This window comes from Lipotes vexillifer, unplaced genomic scaffold, assembly GCF_000442215.2.
Source record: "Lipotes vexillifer unplaced genomic scaffold, Lipotes_vexillifer_v1.1 scaffold40, whole genome shotgun sequence".
NCBI classification, from domain to species: Eukaryota; Metazoa; Chordata; class Mammalia; order Artiodactyla; family Lipotidae; genus Lipotes; species Lipotes vexillifer.
This window is the reverse complement of record NW_006771578.1, coordinates 3,497,545-3,513,080: the sequence shown is the minus strand read 5'-3', so window position 1 is coordinate 3,513,080 and position 15,536 is coordinate 3,497,545. Positions and strand designations below refer to the sequence as shown.

Below are 15,536 nucleotides of genomic sequence, written 5' to 3'. Positions count from 1 at the left end.
CTCAGGACATTGTTGAAACAGTATGTGGGACAGTGTAGGCAGACTTTTGTTGGCAAGATTATGATGTTCTGTCTTTTGTTTTGGGGTTGTTTTTCCATTTTTTATGACCTAGGCTGTGGCAGCATCTGATTTCTTTTTCCTGATACAGTCGGAATGTGTATAGTTGGTAATGTCAGTGGAGAAAGTATTTAAGGGTGCCAGGAGTTTAGTCTGTTCCTGATCTGCTCTGAGTCACCCACTCACATTCTCATGCACTATCACTGTAGTACATCTCCCGTCTCACATTTACATAGGCTATTTTGCCCTAATACATGAACTTCCTTTATTATTTACTAGTCTAGATATGTGCAGTGCTAGAAAGTACAAAAGCTTATGAAACCCAATTTCTCAGTTAGTGGTGTTCTCACTAGTGACATTGATCACTGCTCCAGAAGAAAATAGTTTATAATTCTGAATCCTATACTATTTCCAAAAAGTTTAGGAAAAATAACCTGAATAGGTCTGTAAACAGGCTGACCATATAATTCAGTGTCCAAAACCACAAAGTTTTCAAGGGTGAAAAGGAGTATTTTGATTATGAGGGGACCAAAGTTGTAGATAAGGATGGCCCTGAGCAAACTGAAGCCTATATTTACCCTGCCTGTAGTCCATCTTAATTATTATGTTTTCTTTCACCTTATATAAGTGGATTTACCTCATATTCCTTAACAATATGACAAATAAATAATAAATTTAATAATTACCATAAATAAATAATAAATATTTATCAAATAAGAAAATTAATGCCCGCAGGCAAATATTAAGAAATGAAATATTCAAATAACTCTTTCAGATGTTATCTTTACCGTCTTTCAGATGGTTGATCTGTGAGAACTGAAGATGTAATAGGACATTTCTTTAGTTTCCTTGGATACTTGTTCTGTGTCACCCATATATAATTCAAAAGAAACTCTGTTCTTGTTCTTTCAGTTACCAAGATTTCTTCCAGCAAACTAGAAGTAAACATTCCACTGGAAAATCCCACAAGTGGAGGTTCTGGTGGGCAATCTACAGCCAGTCTTAGGAGAAAATGACTGTGCCCACAAACTCTACTTTAGATTATTCACTGGTGCCTCAATGTCATCCTTATTGGAATGTACTTTGTTTTTGTTTTAAACCCTAAGCGGGACAACATAGAAAAGTATAAAGGAAAAAACAAGGACTAAACAAATAAATAGTTCATTTATGGAGCAAAATAGGATTCCTCTCTAAGAACAGGAATTGTTCCTGAACTACTAATTTCTCTCTCCCATGAAGAGAAGGCCACATGTCAGGAATCCTTGACCAGCTGAGGTAGCATATTCTTGAAGCTTAAATGCTTTTCACTGGGTAGTTTGCCGTTGCTAGATTTGGGTACTTCAAATTTTCTTGAGCCACCACATTCCCACATTTTCCATGGGAAGTTTCTAAATGGTTGTTAGATTTTCAGGCTATTCCAAAGAACCCAGTTACACTTTAGTCATAACTGAAATACTAGCTCTCAGGGCTAAAGTCAGTTATATATGATGAAAGTCAGCAAACTCTTCTGTAAAGGGCCAGTGAGTAAATACTTTAGGCTTTGATGGCTGCATAAGGGGACTGCCACATATTTTTCTTTGTTTTTACAACCCTTTAAAAACTGTTCTTGTGGGCCTTACAAAAACGGGTTGAATTTGGCCTGCTGAGCTATAGTTTGACAATTCCTGACCCACAGTATAGGTTCACAATCCTGTATCTGAAATCTTTGGGAATGGAAGTATTTCAGAATTCAGTTTTTCAAAGTTTTGAAAGATAATAGGTATATCCTATATATTATATAATAAAATACCCCCAGTGTGCCACACAGTAATGTTTGTGTAGCACATTAGTGAATATTCACACTAAGTAGGATAAATACAGGCTATAAGTAGCCTTTCACCAGTTCAGGTTAAGTTACTGTAAATGAGATTAGTGTAAATCAAAAGCAAACCAAAGAACTCTTTGTACTCAGAGCTTTTTAGATTTCAGAGTTGCAGTTAAGGAACTGTGGGTTGAATTATTTCTACAGGGACATATATCCTGGGTTTTAAGTAACTTAACGGTAAACTTTTAGAATACCTGTCATATGTAAATTAGGGACTTCCTCTACAATTAAATGTGTATTTTGCTTTATTCCTTAATAATGAAGAACTTCACGATATTATCTATCAGCGACATTGATAAACTGAATTTATGATGTACCTTGTCACAAAGTGTAATATTTGCCCCTTTCCCCATTTAGTTCTTGGATGAAATTTCATCTACTGAAACTAAAGTGTCCAGTGGTACCAGTGAGCCTGTGCACCTGAAAGAAGGGTAATTTAATGAAATTAGATTTTAAAGTCATATTTCAGTATAGACATTAAGTAAGTACAAAGAGCATGGGTCCAGGAGTGAGGAAATCTGGGCTTTATTCTGTGCTAAAACTGCCTAAGTAACATCAATCAGGTAAGTCACCCTCACTATCCTATAAACTTTATGCCAGATGGGCATGACTTCTTGTCCATACAGTGCTATAGTTGTTTTGCAAATATAGTGAGATTATGGGTGGTAGAGTAGGACTGAAAAAAGTAACAGCATTATTCAGTCTTAAAGTAGTGTTTTCACTGGAAGTTAAAGGGGAAAATTACTCACTTGGCCTTTTTAGTTCTAGATAGTACAGTTGTAAATATCAAATTATTTAAGGACTTTATTCCCTTAGTATGGCCAAAATAAATGCAGGAGTTATAGATGGCAAAGACATTTGCATAAACTTAATATAGTCTTTGACAGCTCTTCATGTCATTTAAAATGAAAGGATAATTCTTTGTTTTGGATTAATTATTTTAATATTTGTAGCTAAATGTTTACATCTGTTGTTTTGGCAGTGAGATGTATAAAAGAGCTCAGGGAAGAACTCGGATTGGAAAAAAGAATTTCAAGAAACGGTGGTTCTGCTTAACAAGCAGAGAGCTCACCTACCACAAGCAGCCAGGTAGTTGTGTTTATGCTCTATTGTGGGGCTTTTCCTGATTCCCACTGAAGATTTCTTTTTCTGCTGCTTAATGTGACTAGTGAACGTTTTTACTAATGTTACTGTAGTTCATGGTTTCTCACAGTGATGTACACACACTAAAAACATAATAAATATTTGACGAGTAACACCATGTAAATTACACTTTTTTCTCTCCCTTTGAATGTCTTGTGTTACTAAAAATGGTGTTCCTACAGTATGCTCTGTTTTCTAAAAATCCCTGGTAAATCCCTGTTTTTGTAATCAATCTATAAGGAACAACAGTTAGATATTTTAAAACTCAGAATTTTAACTTCCAGTGTCAAATTGGTAAGAATCAGTTTCTAGTAAATGAGTGTGTCTCAGTGGTTTGCCAGAAGTTCCCACAGTCATACCATAGGCTGTGATTCCTATTCAGTTAAAAGATTCATTCTAGACTATTGCCAGGCTAACTCCAAGATGAAAATTCTAGTAATTTGCCCCCTGAAAAGGCACAAATTGGCTCTCTGTTTGGGTACAGAGAGCCATCTTCCTACAGTGTGATTTGAGGGCTTCAGAGAGGCAAAGTTTGTCCCTCAGTGGACTGACATAATGCTTAAAATCTCTACCTTTTAAGTTTATTCCTTTGGGGGTAAAGCATTATCCATAGAGGGCCACTAGTTTCTGATACCTTAGCAAGAATTTAGTATCTAGATCATAGGTCACATACAGTAAAATTCCTTCTGTTCAGAGCGATCAGGATCCAAAGCTGTTCACTTAACCAGAAAGGTCAGTTAAAAGCAAGAATCACTTAAAAACAAACAAAAAAGATGCATTCATACCTTAAATATTTATATGTTTGTTTAGCAGTCTTATGATAGCCAAGATCTTTTCTTTGAATATGGATCTATAGGTTAGATTTCCCCTCTGTCTTTCTTGTGCAAACATAACCCTAATGCATCAGTTTTCAGGTTGATTTCTCTAAAGTGAAGCTAGAACTTAAATACTTGAAAAGTAGTCCAATTATAGAATCCTTTTAGAGTGTCATGATAGTCACCCTAAGTTTTTGCAGCTGTCTCACCCCCATATAAATCAACTTTATTTGTGTGGGTGTTGGTCTCCTTTTTTGAAAGGCTTTTCAGAGTGTTTGCCTGATTTTCAAATAAATATATGCCTCTTGGTAGACGGCGCTTATTTTGTCACTTTACATAATGTTGAAGTAAATTATAATTACACCATGGAAAAATGGCATAAATAGGTCTGGGAACAAACACAGTGGACTTGGTAATCAAAACAGCCTAACCAATGGAAACAGAAGGGTACAAGCTTAATAGTTAGTGACCTAGCAGCCACAAGCATTCAGCATCCCATGAGCATCATTCAGTAAGTTCTTCAGAGGAAATGGAGAGTCTTGGTTAATCTGACAAGTCTGTTAGGTAAAGATCTGTTAAGAGAACTTCTGGTATAAATTCTGAGATGATAAGATAAACACCAGACATAAGATACTTTCAAGAGAATGTAGACTCAATTAAGCGGAGTGCTTCAGTGGGGACTCCAGAAGAGTGAAGTGAAAAGACATTTTTTTGTTTCATAATTCCTGAGGATCCTTAGCCAGAATGACTACATATGTCCAAATATGTTAGTAAGACATAAGAGGCCAAATGCACTGTATTTTTAGGCACCCAGCTAATTTGTTGTGGAATATAAATATTCCAAAGACTAAGGATCAATCAGCTACATACTTGCCCTTCCAGACAGCATTCTTTAAGCTAAGCATATTTTTAATGTTTTAGAAGTTACAGTTTATGCTATATAATGCTATATGCTATATAATTTATATGCTATATAAATGCTCTCACATATATAGCACCATTTTTAAAATAGCTGGCATAATATGCTAATTATGTTTACATCAGCAGTACACTGAAATAAAATGTGAATTTTGTTTCAGTGAATAAGTTGGCTATTGAAATAAATGTGAATTTTATTTCTGTGAATAAGTTGGCTATTTTCTCCTCATTTAAAGTATTTTCTAATCTAAACCAATATTCTAAAGTCTTCTTTGGCTTAAGACTTTAGAAATCAGATGATAGCTTTGGACCCTTTTCCTCTAGAAAAATTCATGAACAAATATAGACACAAAACCTTGCATATAATTTCAGGGAGTTCATAGTCCCAGTGTCCATGCACAGTTCTCAAGAACTTCTGTTCTATCCAGTGACCTTATGAGGATAAAATTCTCTAGAATGATTAGACTGCTCTAAGGTATAAAATAGACACATTAGAAGTTACATTATTTTCAGGCCTTAAGAAATTTAACATGTTGGAATGGCATTGGAGGAATGAGCTCTGTTATATGAAGTTTCAAGATTATTTACCAAAGCCTACAGTTTTAAGTATCCATGCTTTTTTTTTAACTATTTTGTTGGATTTTTCCAAAATATATTACATGCTTCCCTGCCTTCTAAAAAAGAGTTCGTTGAACGTAAGTTAACATTTTCTAGATGGCTTGGGGCTGTCATTGATAATATTAATTATTATATAGTACTCTGATTTGGTGATGTTTTCTGGGCTGCTTATGGGTGTGTGCAGCTGTTTACTTCCCAGCTACATGCCTTGGACTGCTGTGCTTTTTTGTGTTCCTGTGTTTGCTTTATACAGTTTTTCATTATCCCCTCTGTGTTCAGGCTGTCACCTTAAATTTCTTGTGCTGTCAGTGAACAACAGTGTAGCATCTCACTCCCACCTCTTATCCCCTACTTCCATTTTTTACTGCTAATATACTATGAGTGAAGATGTAGGTACTGTGTTTGTTAAAATTATACATACGATTAAAAGGCCTTGATTGACGATTTCAGGACTTTCCTCTGTGGATAAAATCCATAGGCTTTGGATTCTCTCTTTGGTTGTTCAGCAAATGTTTTGCTTGCTTCCTGTTTCCTTGCAGTTTTTTGCATAGCTACGACTGCTAGGTAATTAGTCTCTTATTACACTTTACGACTTCGGTGTCTGAAAGAGCGCCTCCCAAATATTCTGTAACATAGCTTTAAATCATTGAGTCTTTCGCTCTTTCCTCCTACTGAACACTAGTATTCTGAATCAAGTATTTCTACCACTTAGAATCAAATAATAGTTTTCCAGTTTACTGGAAAAGTAATTAATAGAATTTTCTCAATTTTAAGGGTTTTTCTCAAGTTATTAAATTTTGATGCCCACTTAGTAATAGTAAGCAATTAATCTTCAGTATCACTAAATTAACATGTGGCAAATGAATATCGTAGGGCATTCAGTCAGCTATCAGTCATGATTACCTTGACAGTTTCTTATGGATCTGAGTGTGATTATGATTTTATATTGATACACTATAACGTGGTCATTCTTCTACAAGTAAAAGTTCTCCTAGTTGTATGCTGGAATCAAATGAGTTATTGATGTTCCAGCCTTTTCCTATCTCATCCAGTCTCATCTTTTGCATTCTCCTTATGTCACTTTGCCAGACTAACTCTTGAAGCTCCTTTGAGTTGTGCTTTTACATTCATGCTTTTGCATTTGCTCTATCTAGAAATCCCTTTCTTTCCTTCTTTACCTGTGTAATCTGTTGTCCTTTAACCCTCAGAACAAGTGTCAGCTCTTTATGGAAGTCGTTTTCATAAAGCTTCTGGCCACCTCAGTTGAGTATTCTCTTACTATGTTTCTTTAGCACATTAGTGATAACCTGTGTCACACTGTGTGGTCATTACTTTTATCTATCTCTTGCCCTAGTTTTTTAAGATCCTCAGTGGTAAGGACCATGTTTTTACTACCTTCATTAAGGCATTTATTAATTTTTAATAAATGGTTTTCTTCAGAGGACACCATGTTTTCCAGATATGCTGTTATCTGAATACATGAAGAACCACTGCTCTGGGTTTCTAAAATTTCTGCCAAGCTTACTACTAATAGGTTATTTTTTAAAATAATAAGTTATTAACAAATTCATCTCTGAAATTCCATTTGTGTTCTCCAAACTTGATTAGATATTGTCTACTTTTGGATGGCCTGTTATACACAGATACATACATACAGCCTACACAACTTCCATATGATATCAGTGTTCTAGCTCATATAACCTATGGACAATATAAAAGAAGTTTCCATGACGTTTTAAACATGCATCTCAATACATTTAGGTTGACTTGGTTTTTACCTGCTCATATTTTCATACACAGGGCTCTGCAGTATTTTTTTTCTTTAATAACTAAAGAACACCATTGATTTGTCTGTGCATTATATTCAACAGATATTTTATTGGGTGCCTGCTGTGTGCCAGATGTTGTTCCAAGCTCTGGAGAAAACAGTAGTGAACAAAACATACCAAAATCCTTACCCCCATGGACCTTATAGTTTAGTAGTGACTGACAGTAAACAAACAAACAAAAGAATTTTATACTATATGGGATGATTATCAATGAGATGGACAAAAATAAAGCAGGTAAGGGGAATAGAGAACTCAGGAGAGTTGCAATATTCAAAAGTCTAGTCAGGGAAGGCTTCACTGAGAATGTGTCATTTGAGCACAGACCTAAGGAGGGTGAGGGAGTGAGCTATGTGGGTAAATTTGAGGTAGTAGTGATGCAGACAGAGCTAACAGCAGCTGGTACAGAGGCCCTGAAATAGAAGTACACCTGGAGTATTCAGGAGACAAGAGAACGCTTTTGTGACTATAAAAAAAAATGAATAAGGGGGTAATCACAGGAACTGAGATCAAAAAGACCATGGAGGAGCTAGATATTATAGGGCTTGTGGATCATTGAAAGAGTTTGAATAACATGGCAGGGCACTGGAGAGTGTTAAGCAAAGGAATGATATCATTTGAATTATGTTTTGATAGGATTGATCTCCCTTGCCATGTGGAGTGCTGTGTGGAGATGAGAGATTAGGGGGCAAGGAGACCAAGTAAGAAGCTACTGCACTAATTCAGGGGAGACAAGATAATGGCTTGGACCTGTTAGTAGCAACGGAGGTTGTAAAAATAGATCACATCTTGGATCTATTTTAAAGATAGTATTCACAAGATTTGCTATAGGGTCGGATATCAAGAGTAAGAGAAAGTCAAGGATAACTCCAGGGATTTGGGCTTACACAAGTAGACTGATGAAGTTGCCTTTTAAAAAATAGACATGGGAGTTCTGGTAATAGTAAAGAAGCTTGTACTAGACTAACTGTCTCATAGATAACAACTAAAAACTTTGGCCAGAATATATAAAACAACTCTCTGAAGAATTTGACCCTTGGAAGATGAGAACTATGCTGGGTGAGATTTATGTTTATTTGGCTTTTCCCCCTGAGAGCACTCCCAATCTGTGCAGTATGAGGTGGCTAGAATTCAAACAGAAAGTCATAGTTGGCTTTTTTTTTTCTTTTGGCCGCACCACATGGCATGTGGGATCCTAGTTCCCCAACCAGGGATCGAACCCATGCCCCCTGCAGTGGAAGCATGGAATCCTAACCACGGGACCACCAGGGAATTCCCAGAAAGTCATAGTTTTATTGCCTTGAAATGGCAAAGGACAGAGTTCAAGGCTGCCAGAGAAGGCAGAAATTGAGGAGATTAAAAGGAGGAGCCTTCCAATCTGCTTTGAACTCCCCTGAAATCCTTAGCTGACTCGAACTGCTCATGCTAGGGGGAACTTCAGAGAGGCTAGTGAAAAGCAGTAACTGAAAGATTAAAAAAGATGAGCAGAGATCTCAGCTTCTTTCCTCCTCAGAGACAGAGTTTGGAATTTTAGAAGGTGGTGGTTCAGAAGTAAAGACTATGCCATAGGATTAAGGAGATTTAAATAAACAAAGTATCATATAAACAAAGTATAAAGCCAAGCCTCAGAGTGACCAGCTAATGATGTAACTTTTTGAGGGAAGATAACTGAATCCAGAGTCTCTACAATGTATTATTCTTAGTGTCCAGTATACAGTGAAATATTAACAAGTTTGAGAAGAAACAGGAAAATACAACACTAGTCAAGAGAAAAAGCACTTAACAGATGCAGACCCCTATATGGTCTACCTGTTGGAATTAGCAGATATGAACTTTAAAGCTGTTATAAATATTTCAAGGGTTTAGTGGAAAAGATAGTCATCATGATTAAAAAGATGGGGAATTCCAGCAAAAGAAAAAAATAGAAACTATTAAAAGGAATCAAATGGAAATCTGGAATTGAAAAGTACAACATCATAAATGAAGGGTTTATTGGATGGGCTTAACAACGGTTTGGAGATATCAGAAGAAAGATTCAGTGGACTTGAAGACTGATCAATGAGAATTATCCACTCAACACAGAAAAAATATTGGGAAAAATGAACAGAACCTTCAACCTACTGAGTTGTGGGACAGTATCAGGCAGTCTAACATATGCATGATTGGTATCCTAGAAGCAGAATAGAGAAAGAGGCAGAAAAAAATACTAGAAAAAATAATGGCCTAAAATTTCCCAGCTTTGGCAAAAAACGTTTTATTACAGATCTAAGATCAGTGAACACCAAGCATAGTAAATACAAAGAAAACTACACTTAGACATATAATAATCAAACCAAAGATAAAGAGAAGAATCTCAAAAGCAGAGGAACAAAAGACAGATTACATACAGGAGAACAATACAAGTGACAGCTAACTTCTTATAAAAAGCAACCAAAGCCAAAAGACAGTGGAATGATGTCTTTCAAATGATGAAGGAAAAAAGCTCTCTACTTAGAACTCTAGTGAAAATTTCCTTCAAAAATGAAAATAATCCTTTAGATAAGTTGTTAAGTAGACTTGCACTGTATGAAATGCTAAAGGAAATTCTTCAGGCTGAAGTGACGTAACACCAGATGGAAACTTAGATCTACAGGAAGGAATAAAGAGCACTGAAAATGGTAAATATGTACATAAATGTAATAATGTCTTAATTTTTTAAAAGCATCTGTTTAATGCAGAATTTATAACACTGAATTATAGCATTTATAACAAATTTAGATGTAGAATATATGACAATAGTAGCACAAAGGAAGGGGATGGAGTAAATTATTGCAAGGGTCATCTATTTTATGTGAAGTGACACAAGAATAATTTTAAGTAGATTGTAATGAGCTAAGGCTGTATAAATTCTTTAAAGAAGAAAACTTTAAAGAAAAAAAGTATAAACCATCTCCTCTCCCCTGCACAAAAAATAAATTTGGCAGGAGGGGAAGAACAGAGGAGCAAAAATCGGATGGGACAAATAGAAAACAAATAGCAAAATGATAGGTTAAGCCCAACTATAACAAGTAATTAGAATAAATGTAACATCATATCTAAGATCTGGAGCAAAGGAAGGATTATGCACTTTAATCAGTTCTCTTCAGCATTGCATTGGAGGTTGTAAGCAATGTAGTAAGACCCCTCCCCCGCAAAGAAGAAAAGGACATATGGAGTTACGTAAAAATTCGTAAGGAATCTTCACAACAACTGTTTGAACTGATAAGTGAATTTAGCAAGATCTTGGGATACATGATTTGTATATAAAGATCAGTTGTATTTGTATAAACTGGCATCAAAATGTTAGAAGATGGGGCTTCCCTGGTGGCACAGTGGTTGAGAGTCCGCCTGCCGATGCAGGGGACACGGGTTCATGCCCCGGTCCGGGAAGATCCCACATGCCGCGGAGCGGCTGGGCCCATGGGCCATGGCCTCTGAGCCTGCGCGTCCGGAGCCTGTGCTCCGCAACGGGAGAGGCCACGACAGTGAGAGGCCCGCGTACCGAAAAAAAAAAAAAAAAAAAAGTTAGAAGATGAAATTTAAAAAATAATACCATTTATAGTAGCAGCCCCCCCCCTTCAAAAACACCCACCTAAAATACTTAGGATCATTTTTTAAAAAATAAGTATAAGACTTTAAAGAAAATTATAAAACATTGCTGAGATAAAATAAAGGAGATGCAAATAAAAGGAGACATACATCATGTTTGTGGATTTTAAGGTTCAATATTTTTCAAGAAGTCACTTCTCAAATTCATCTTGATTTTAACACAATCCCACTCCAAATCCCAAGTTTTTTGGGGTAAAAATTGACAAGTTGATTCTAAAATCGATGTCAATGGGAAAACAAAGGACTTAACGTGGCTGAGCCAATGTTGAAAAAGTAGAACAAAGTTGGAGTACTAAGACTTACTAAGACTACTAATTACTGAGTAATTCAAGTCTGAAATTTTGTCATAAGAGCTAGAGAGATCAGTGAGCAGACAAGAGTCCAGAAAGACACACACACATATATATGGTCAATTCAGTTTTGACAAAAGTGTCAAGACAATTCAATTGGGAAAGGAAAGTCTTTTCAACAGATGGTGCTGGAACAACTGGATAAACGAAGAGAAAATGAACTTCACCTTACCTCATACGACACACAAAATTTAATTCAAGAGGATCATAGGCCTCAGTGAAAACATAAGAGAATATCTTTGCAACTGTAGAGTATGCAGGGATTTCTTAGGATATCAAATGCACTAAACATCTTTTTAAGATAAACTGAACTTCATTAAAGTAAGACTTTCCCATTCTTTATATCATCACTCCTTTTTCTTTTTTGTTATGATAATGGGCATAAAATGTGTTGCTTGGCAGTTGAAATTTTTCAAGAGGTTGTTGGGATTTGAGTTTCTTTAAACCATAAGCTAATGTTTTTCACCAAATTTGGGAAATTTTTTACTTCAAATATTTTTTTTCTGTCCATTTTCTCTCCTTAGGACTCCAAATATACTTATTCAGGTATGCTTGCTATTGTCTCACAGGTCTCTCTGAGACTCAGTTTATTTGTCTTCTTTCCCTTTTATCTTTGTTCTTTAGATTGGATAGTTTCTGTTTACGTTCATTGATTCGTTTACCATCTCAAATCTTCTCTTCAGCTCATGTAGTGAATTTGTCATTCCATTTATTGTGCTTTTCAGCTCTAAAATTTCTGTTTGATTCTTTTTATAGTTTCACTTTTCCTGTTTAGAGTCCATATTTGTTCAGTCATTATTAGCATATGTTCCTTGAATTATTTGAACATATTTATAATAGTGGGTTTGCTCACTAATAGAATAAATTCAACGTCTAAGTCCACTGAGTCAGTTTCAGTTGGCTGCTTTCTTTCCCGAGTATGGGTCACACTTTTCCTGTTTCTTTCCACATCTTATTTTTTAGTTAAAAACTGGGCTTTGTAGGTAATACATTATAGTGTGTCTGGATTCTGTTTGTTCTTCTGAAGAACTCAGACTGCAACGTCTGTTCCGTGTGTGTGTGTGTCTGTCTGTCTCTTTTTATCTTTCTCTCTGTCAGTGTATAGCTGCTGTTGTCTTTGGCTCAGATTTTTTTTTGTCCCTAATCCTACCGCCCTCCCTAGGGCTCTCACCTGAGCTTGCTTAGTTTAGTGGTCAGCCAGCGATTTGAGCATAGTGCTCAAATACCTGAAGCCAGTAAGTCTTCCACCCTTTATCACCTGAGCTGTTTGTGAATTGGAACACATTCAGAGGCACAGCAAATTCACATGTCTCCCCAGGCTTTCCACTTTTGCCAGACTCTCTGGGATGGTCCACATACATGCATCTTTAGCAGTCAGCCAAGGATGTGGCAGGTTTATTATCTCGGCCTTTCTATAGCTCTCTTGTTTCCAAAATCTCACCCTTAAACTGAATTTGTAACCTCCAGCCAGTAAAGCTGTGAGTTTTCACTGATCTGGGGAATTTGGAAACACCCTCAGGGAGGAAGACTGTAAACTGCACAGTTCTTATCCTATGCGGTAGCAGTTGTTTGTTGAGTAAACACGTCTCAGATTTTTACTTGCCTTTGGTTATTTTCCAGTGCTCTGAAGTGGTTGTTTTTAATAATTTGCCCAGTTTTATACTTACTTTCTAAGGAATGGAATTACTCAGCTTCCTGACGCTACTATCAAAAGATAGATTCACAGTTATTTTATTTCATCTGTGTTCCTTGGGACCGATATATAGCTGGAATTCTGTTTTTCTTGGGGTGGTAATGGTTTTTTAATGGAGATGTAATTCACATAACTATTTAAAGTGTACAATCCATTTTTAGTATATTCACAAAGTTGTGCAATCACCACTATTTGCAGAACATTTTAATCCCCCCAAAAAAGAAAACCTATACCCATTAACAGTCACTGCTCGCTCCTCCCTTCTCCCAGCCCGCCCCTGGCAAACACAAATCTGCTTTCTGTCTCTATGGATTTGCCTATTCTGGACATTTCATGTAAATGGACTTAAACAATGTGTATGTAACCTTGTAAGACTGGGTTCTTTCACTTCGCATAATGTTTTCAAAGTTCGTCTATGATATGACGTGAATCAGTACTTTATTCCTTTTATGGCTGAATAATATTTTGTTGTTTGGATATATTCCAAATTTTGTTTAGCAGTTCATCAGTTGATGTACATTTAGATTGTATCCATTTTTTTTTTACTATTATGAATAAGTGCTGCTGTGAACATTCACATATATGTTTTCGTGTGGACATATGTCTTCAGTTCTCTTGGCTATGTACTTAGGAGTGGAATCAGTGAGTCATATGGTAACTAACTTTATGTTTAACTTTTTGAGGAGGTAATGATGATTTGAACCTAAACTGGATTTTAGTTATTTAATAAGGAAATATAATACACTCACATTTATTGTGATTATTGTAATAGCTACTTTGTTTTATGTTTTTTGTTTATTAGGCTTCTCTGTTTATTGAGGGTTTTTCTCCTGCCTTTTTAATTGGAATAATCAGTCCCACTCATGTTCATTCTGTCCTACCTAATGAGAGAATTTGGGCATCCTATTTCTACCTTTAAATTGTTAACAGACAGGTTTAAACTTACATGTTTACCTTGTTGTCTGCAGTTAATCACAGTCTCTGTTCAAGCTGAGGAAGAACATGAGCATGCTTTCAATTTATTTTTCCCTAATAGCGTCTACCTAATGAAGTCGTCTGAAATTTTAGTACTAGGTTCTCTTCTTTTTTTTTTTTTAACATGTTTATTGGAGTATAATTGCTTTACAATGGTGTGTTAGTTTCTGCTGTAAAACAAGGTGAATCAGTTATACGTATACATATGTTCCCATATCTCTTCCCTCTTGCGTCTCCCTGCCACCCTCTCTATCCCACCCCTCTAGGTGGTCACAAAGCACCGAGCTGATCTCCCTGTGCTGTGTGGCTGCTTCCCACTATTTTACGTTTGGTAGTGTATATATGTCCATGCCACTCTCTCACTTCGTCCCAGCTGACCCTTCCCCCTTCCTGTGTCCTCAAGTCCATTCTCTATGTCTGTGTCTTTATTCCTATCCTGCCTCTAGGTTCTTCAGAACCTTTTTTTTTTTTTTTAGATTTCATATTGATGTGTTAGCATACGGTATTTGTTTTTCTCTTTCTGACTCACTGCACTGTAGGGTCCAACCACCTCTCTACAAATAACTCAATTTTGTTTCTTTTTCTTCTTTATCCATTCATCTGTCGATGGACACTTAGGTTGCTTCCATGTCCTGGCTATTGTAAATAGAGCTGCAGTGAACATTGTAGTACATGACTCTTTTTGAATTATGGTTTTCTCAGGGTATATGCCCAGTAGTGGGATTGCTGGGTTGTATGGTAGTTCTATTTTTAGTTTTTGAAGGAACCTCCATACTGTCCTCCATAGTGGCTGTATCAATTTACATTCCCACCAACAGTGCAGGAGGGTTCCCTTTTCTCCACACCCTCTCCAGCATTTATTGTTTGTAGATTTTTTGATGGTGGCCATTCTGACCGGTGTGAGGTGACAACCCTCAGAATGGGAGAAAATATTTGCAAACGAAGCAACTGACAAAGGATCAATCTCCAGAATATACAAGCAGCTCATGCAGCTCAACGTCAAAAAACAAACAACCCAATCCAAAAATGGGCAGAAGACCCAAATAGACATTTCTCCAGAGAAGACATACAGATTGCCAACAAACACATGAAAGGATGCTCAACATCACTAATCATTAGAGGTTCTGTTTCTTTTACCTTTTTATGTTTTAATGATTTTTCTAACCATGCTTATCAATTTTTCTGATTTCTTTGCCCAGCACTATTTTTTATATAATGTACTTGTCTTTTTCCTGAATTCTTACTTATTTTGCAAGAGTGTGTCCTCAAGGAATTATTTCAGATAGGCATTAGGGCTGATAAATTTTCTGAGTCCTTGTAATAAAAAAAAAAGTCTGTTTTACCCTTACACTTGAATAAGTTAGATCGGATTTAAAATCATTTCCCACAGAACTTTTATGATACTTCTCCTTGGTTTGCTAGTTTCCTTTGTTGCTGGTGAGAATTTTGTTGTCATTCTGATTGCTTAGCCTTGATTCTGCTCCCTAGAAACTCTTAGGACTTGTCTTTAATCTTCAAGCTCTAATATTTTACTGCCCAGTGTCTAAGTATTACCTTTCCTCCATCCTGCTCAGCACTTGATGGATCCTTTCAATCTGAAGATTTATACCTTTATCTCTGGGATATTTTCATTAGTAATTTTACTCTGAA

General features: G+C 36.3%; 1 protein-coding gene across 2 annotated transcripts in view; it reads left to right on the top strand.

Moving 5' to 3' along the window:
* RASA2 (RAS p21 protein activator 2) overlaps window positions 1-15,536 on the top strand; it is a 119,906-nt gene that overhangs the window by 96,567 nt on the left and 7,803 nt on the right. Inside the window, exons 18-19 of one of the 2 annotated variants that reach the window (XM_007446965.1) lie at window positions 2,279-2,352; window positions 2,904-3,010. In XM_007446965.1, the coding sequence (XP_007447027.1) occupies window positions 2,279-2,352; window positions 2,904-3,010 (181 nt within the window). Of the gene's footprint in view, window positions 1-2,278; window positions 2,353-2,903; window positions 3,014-15,536 lie in introns of both variants that reach the window. The other variant, XM_007446964.1, reaches the window with a different exon arrangement.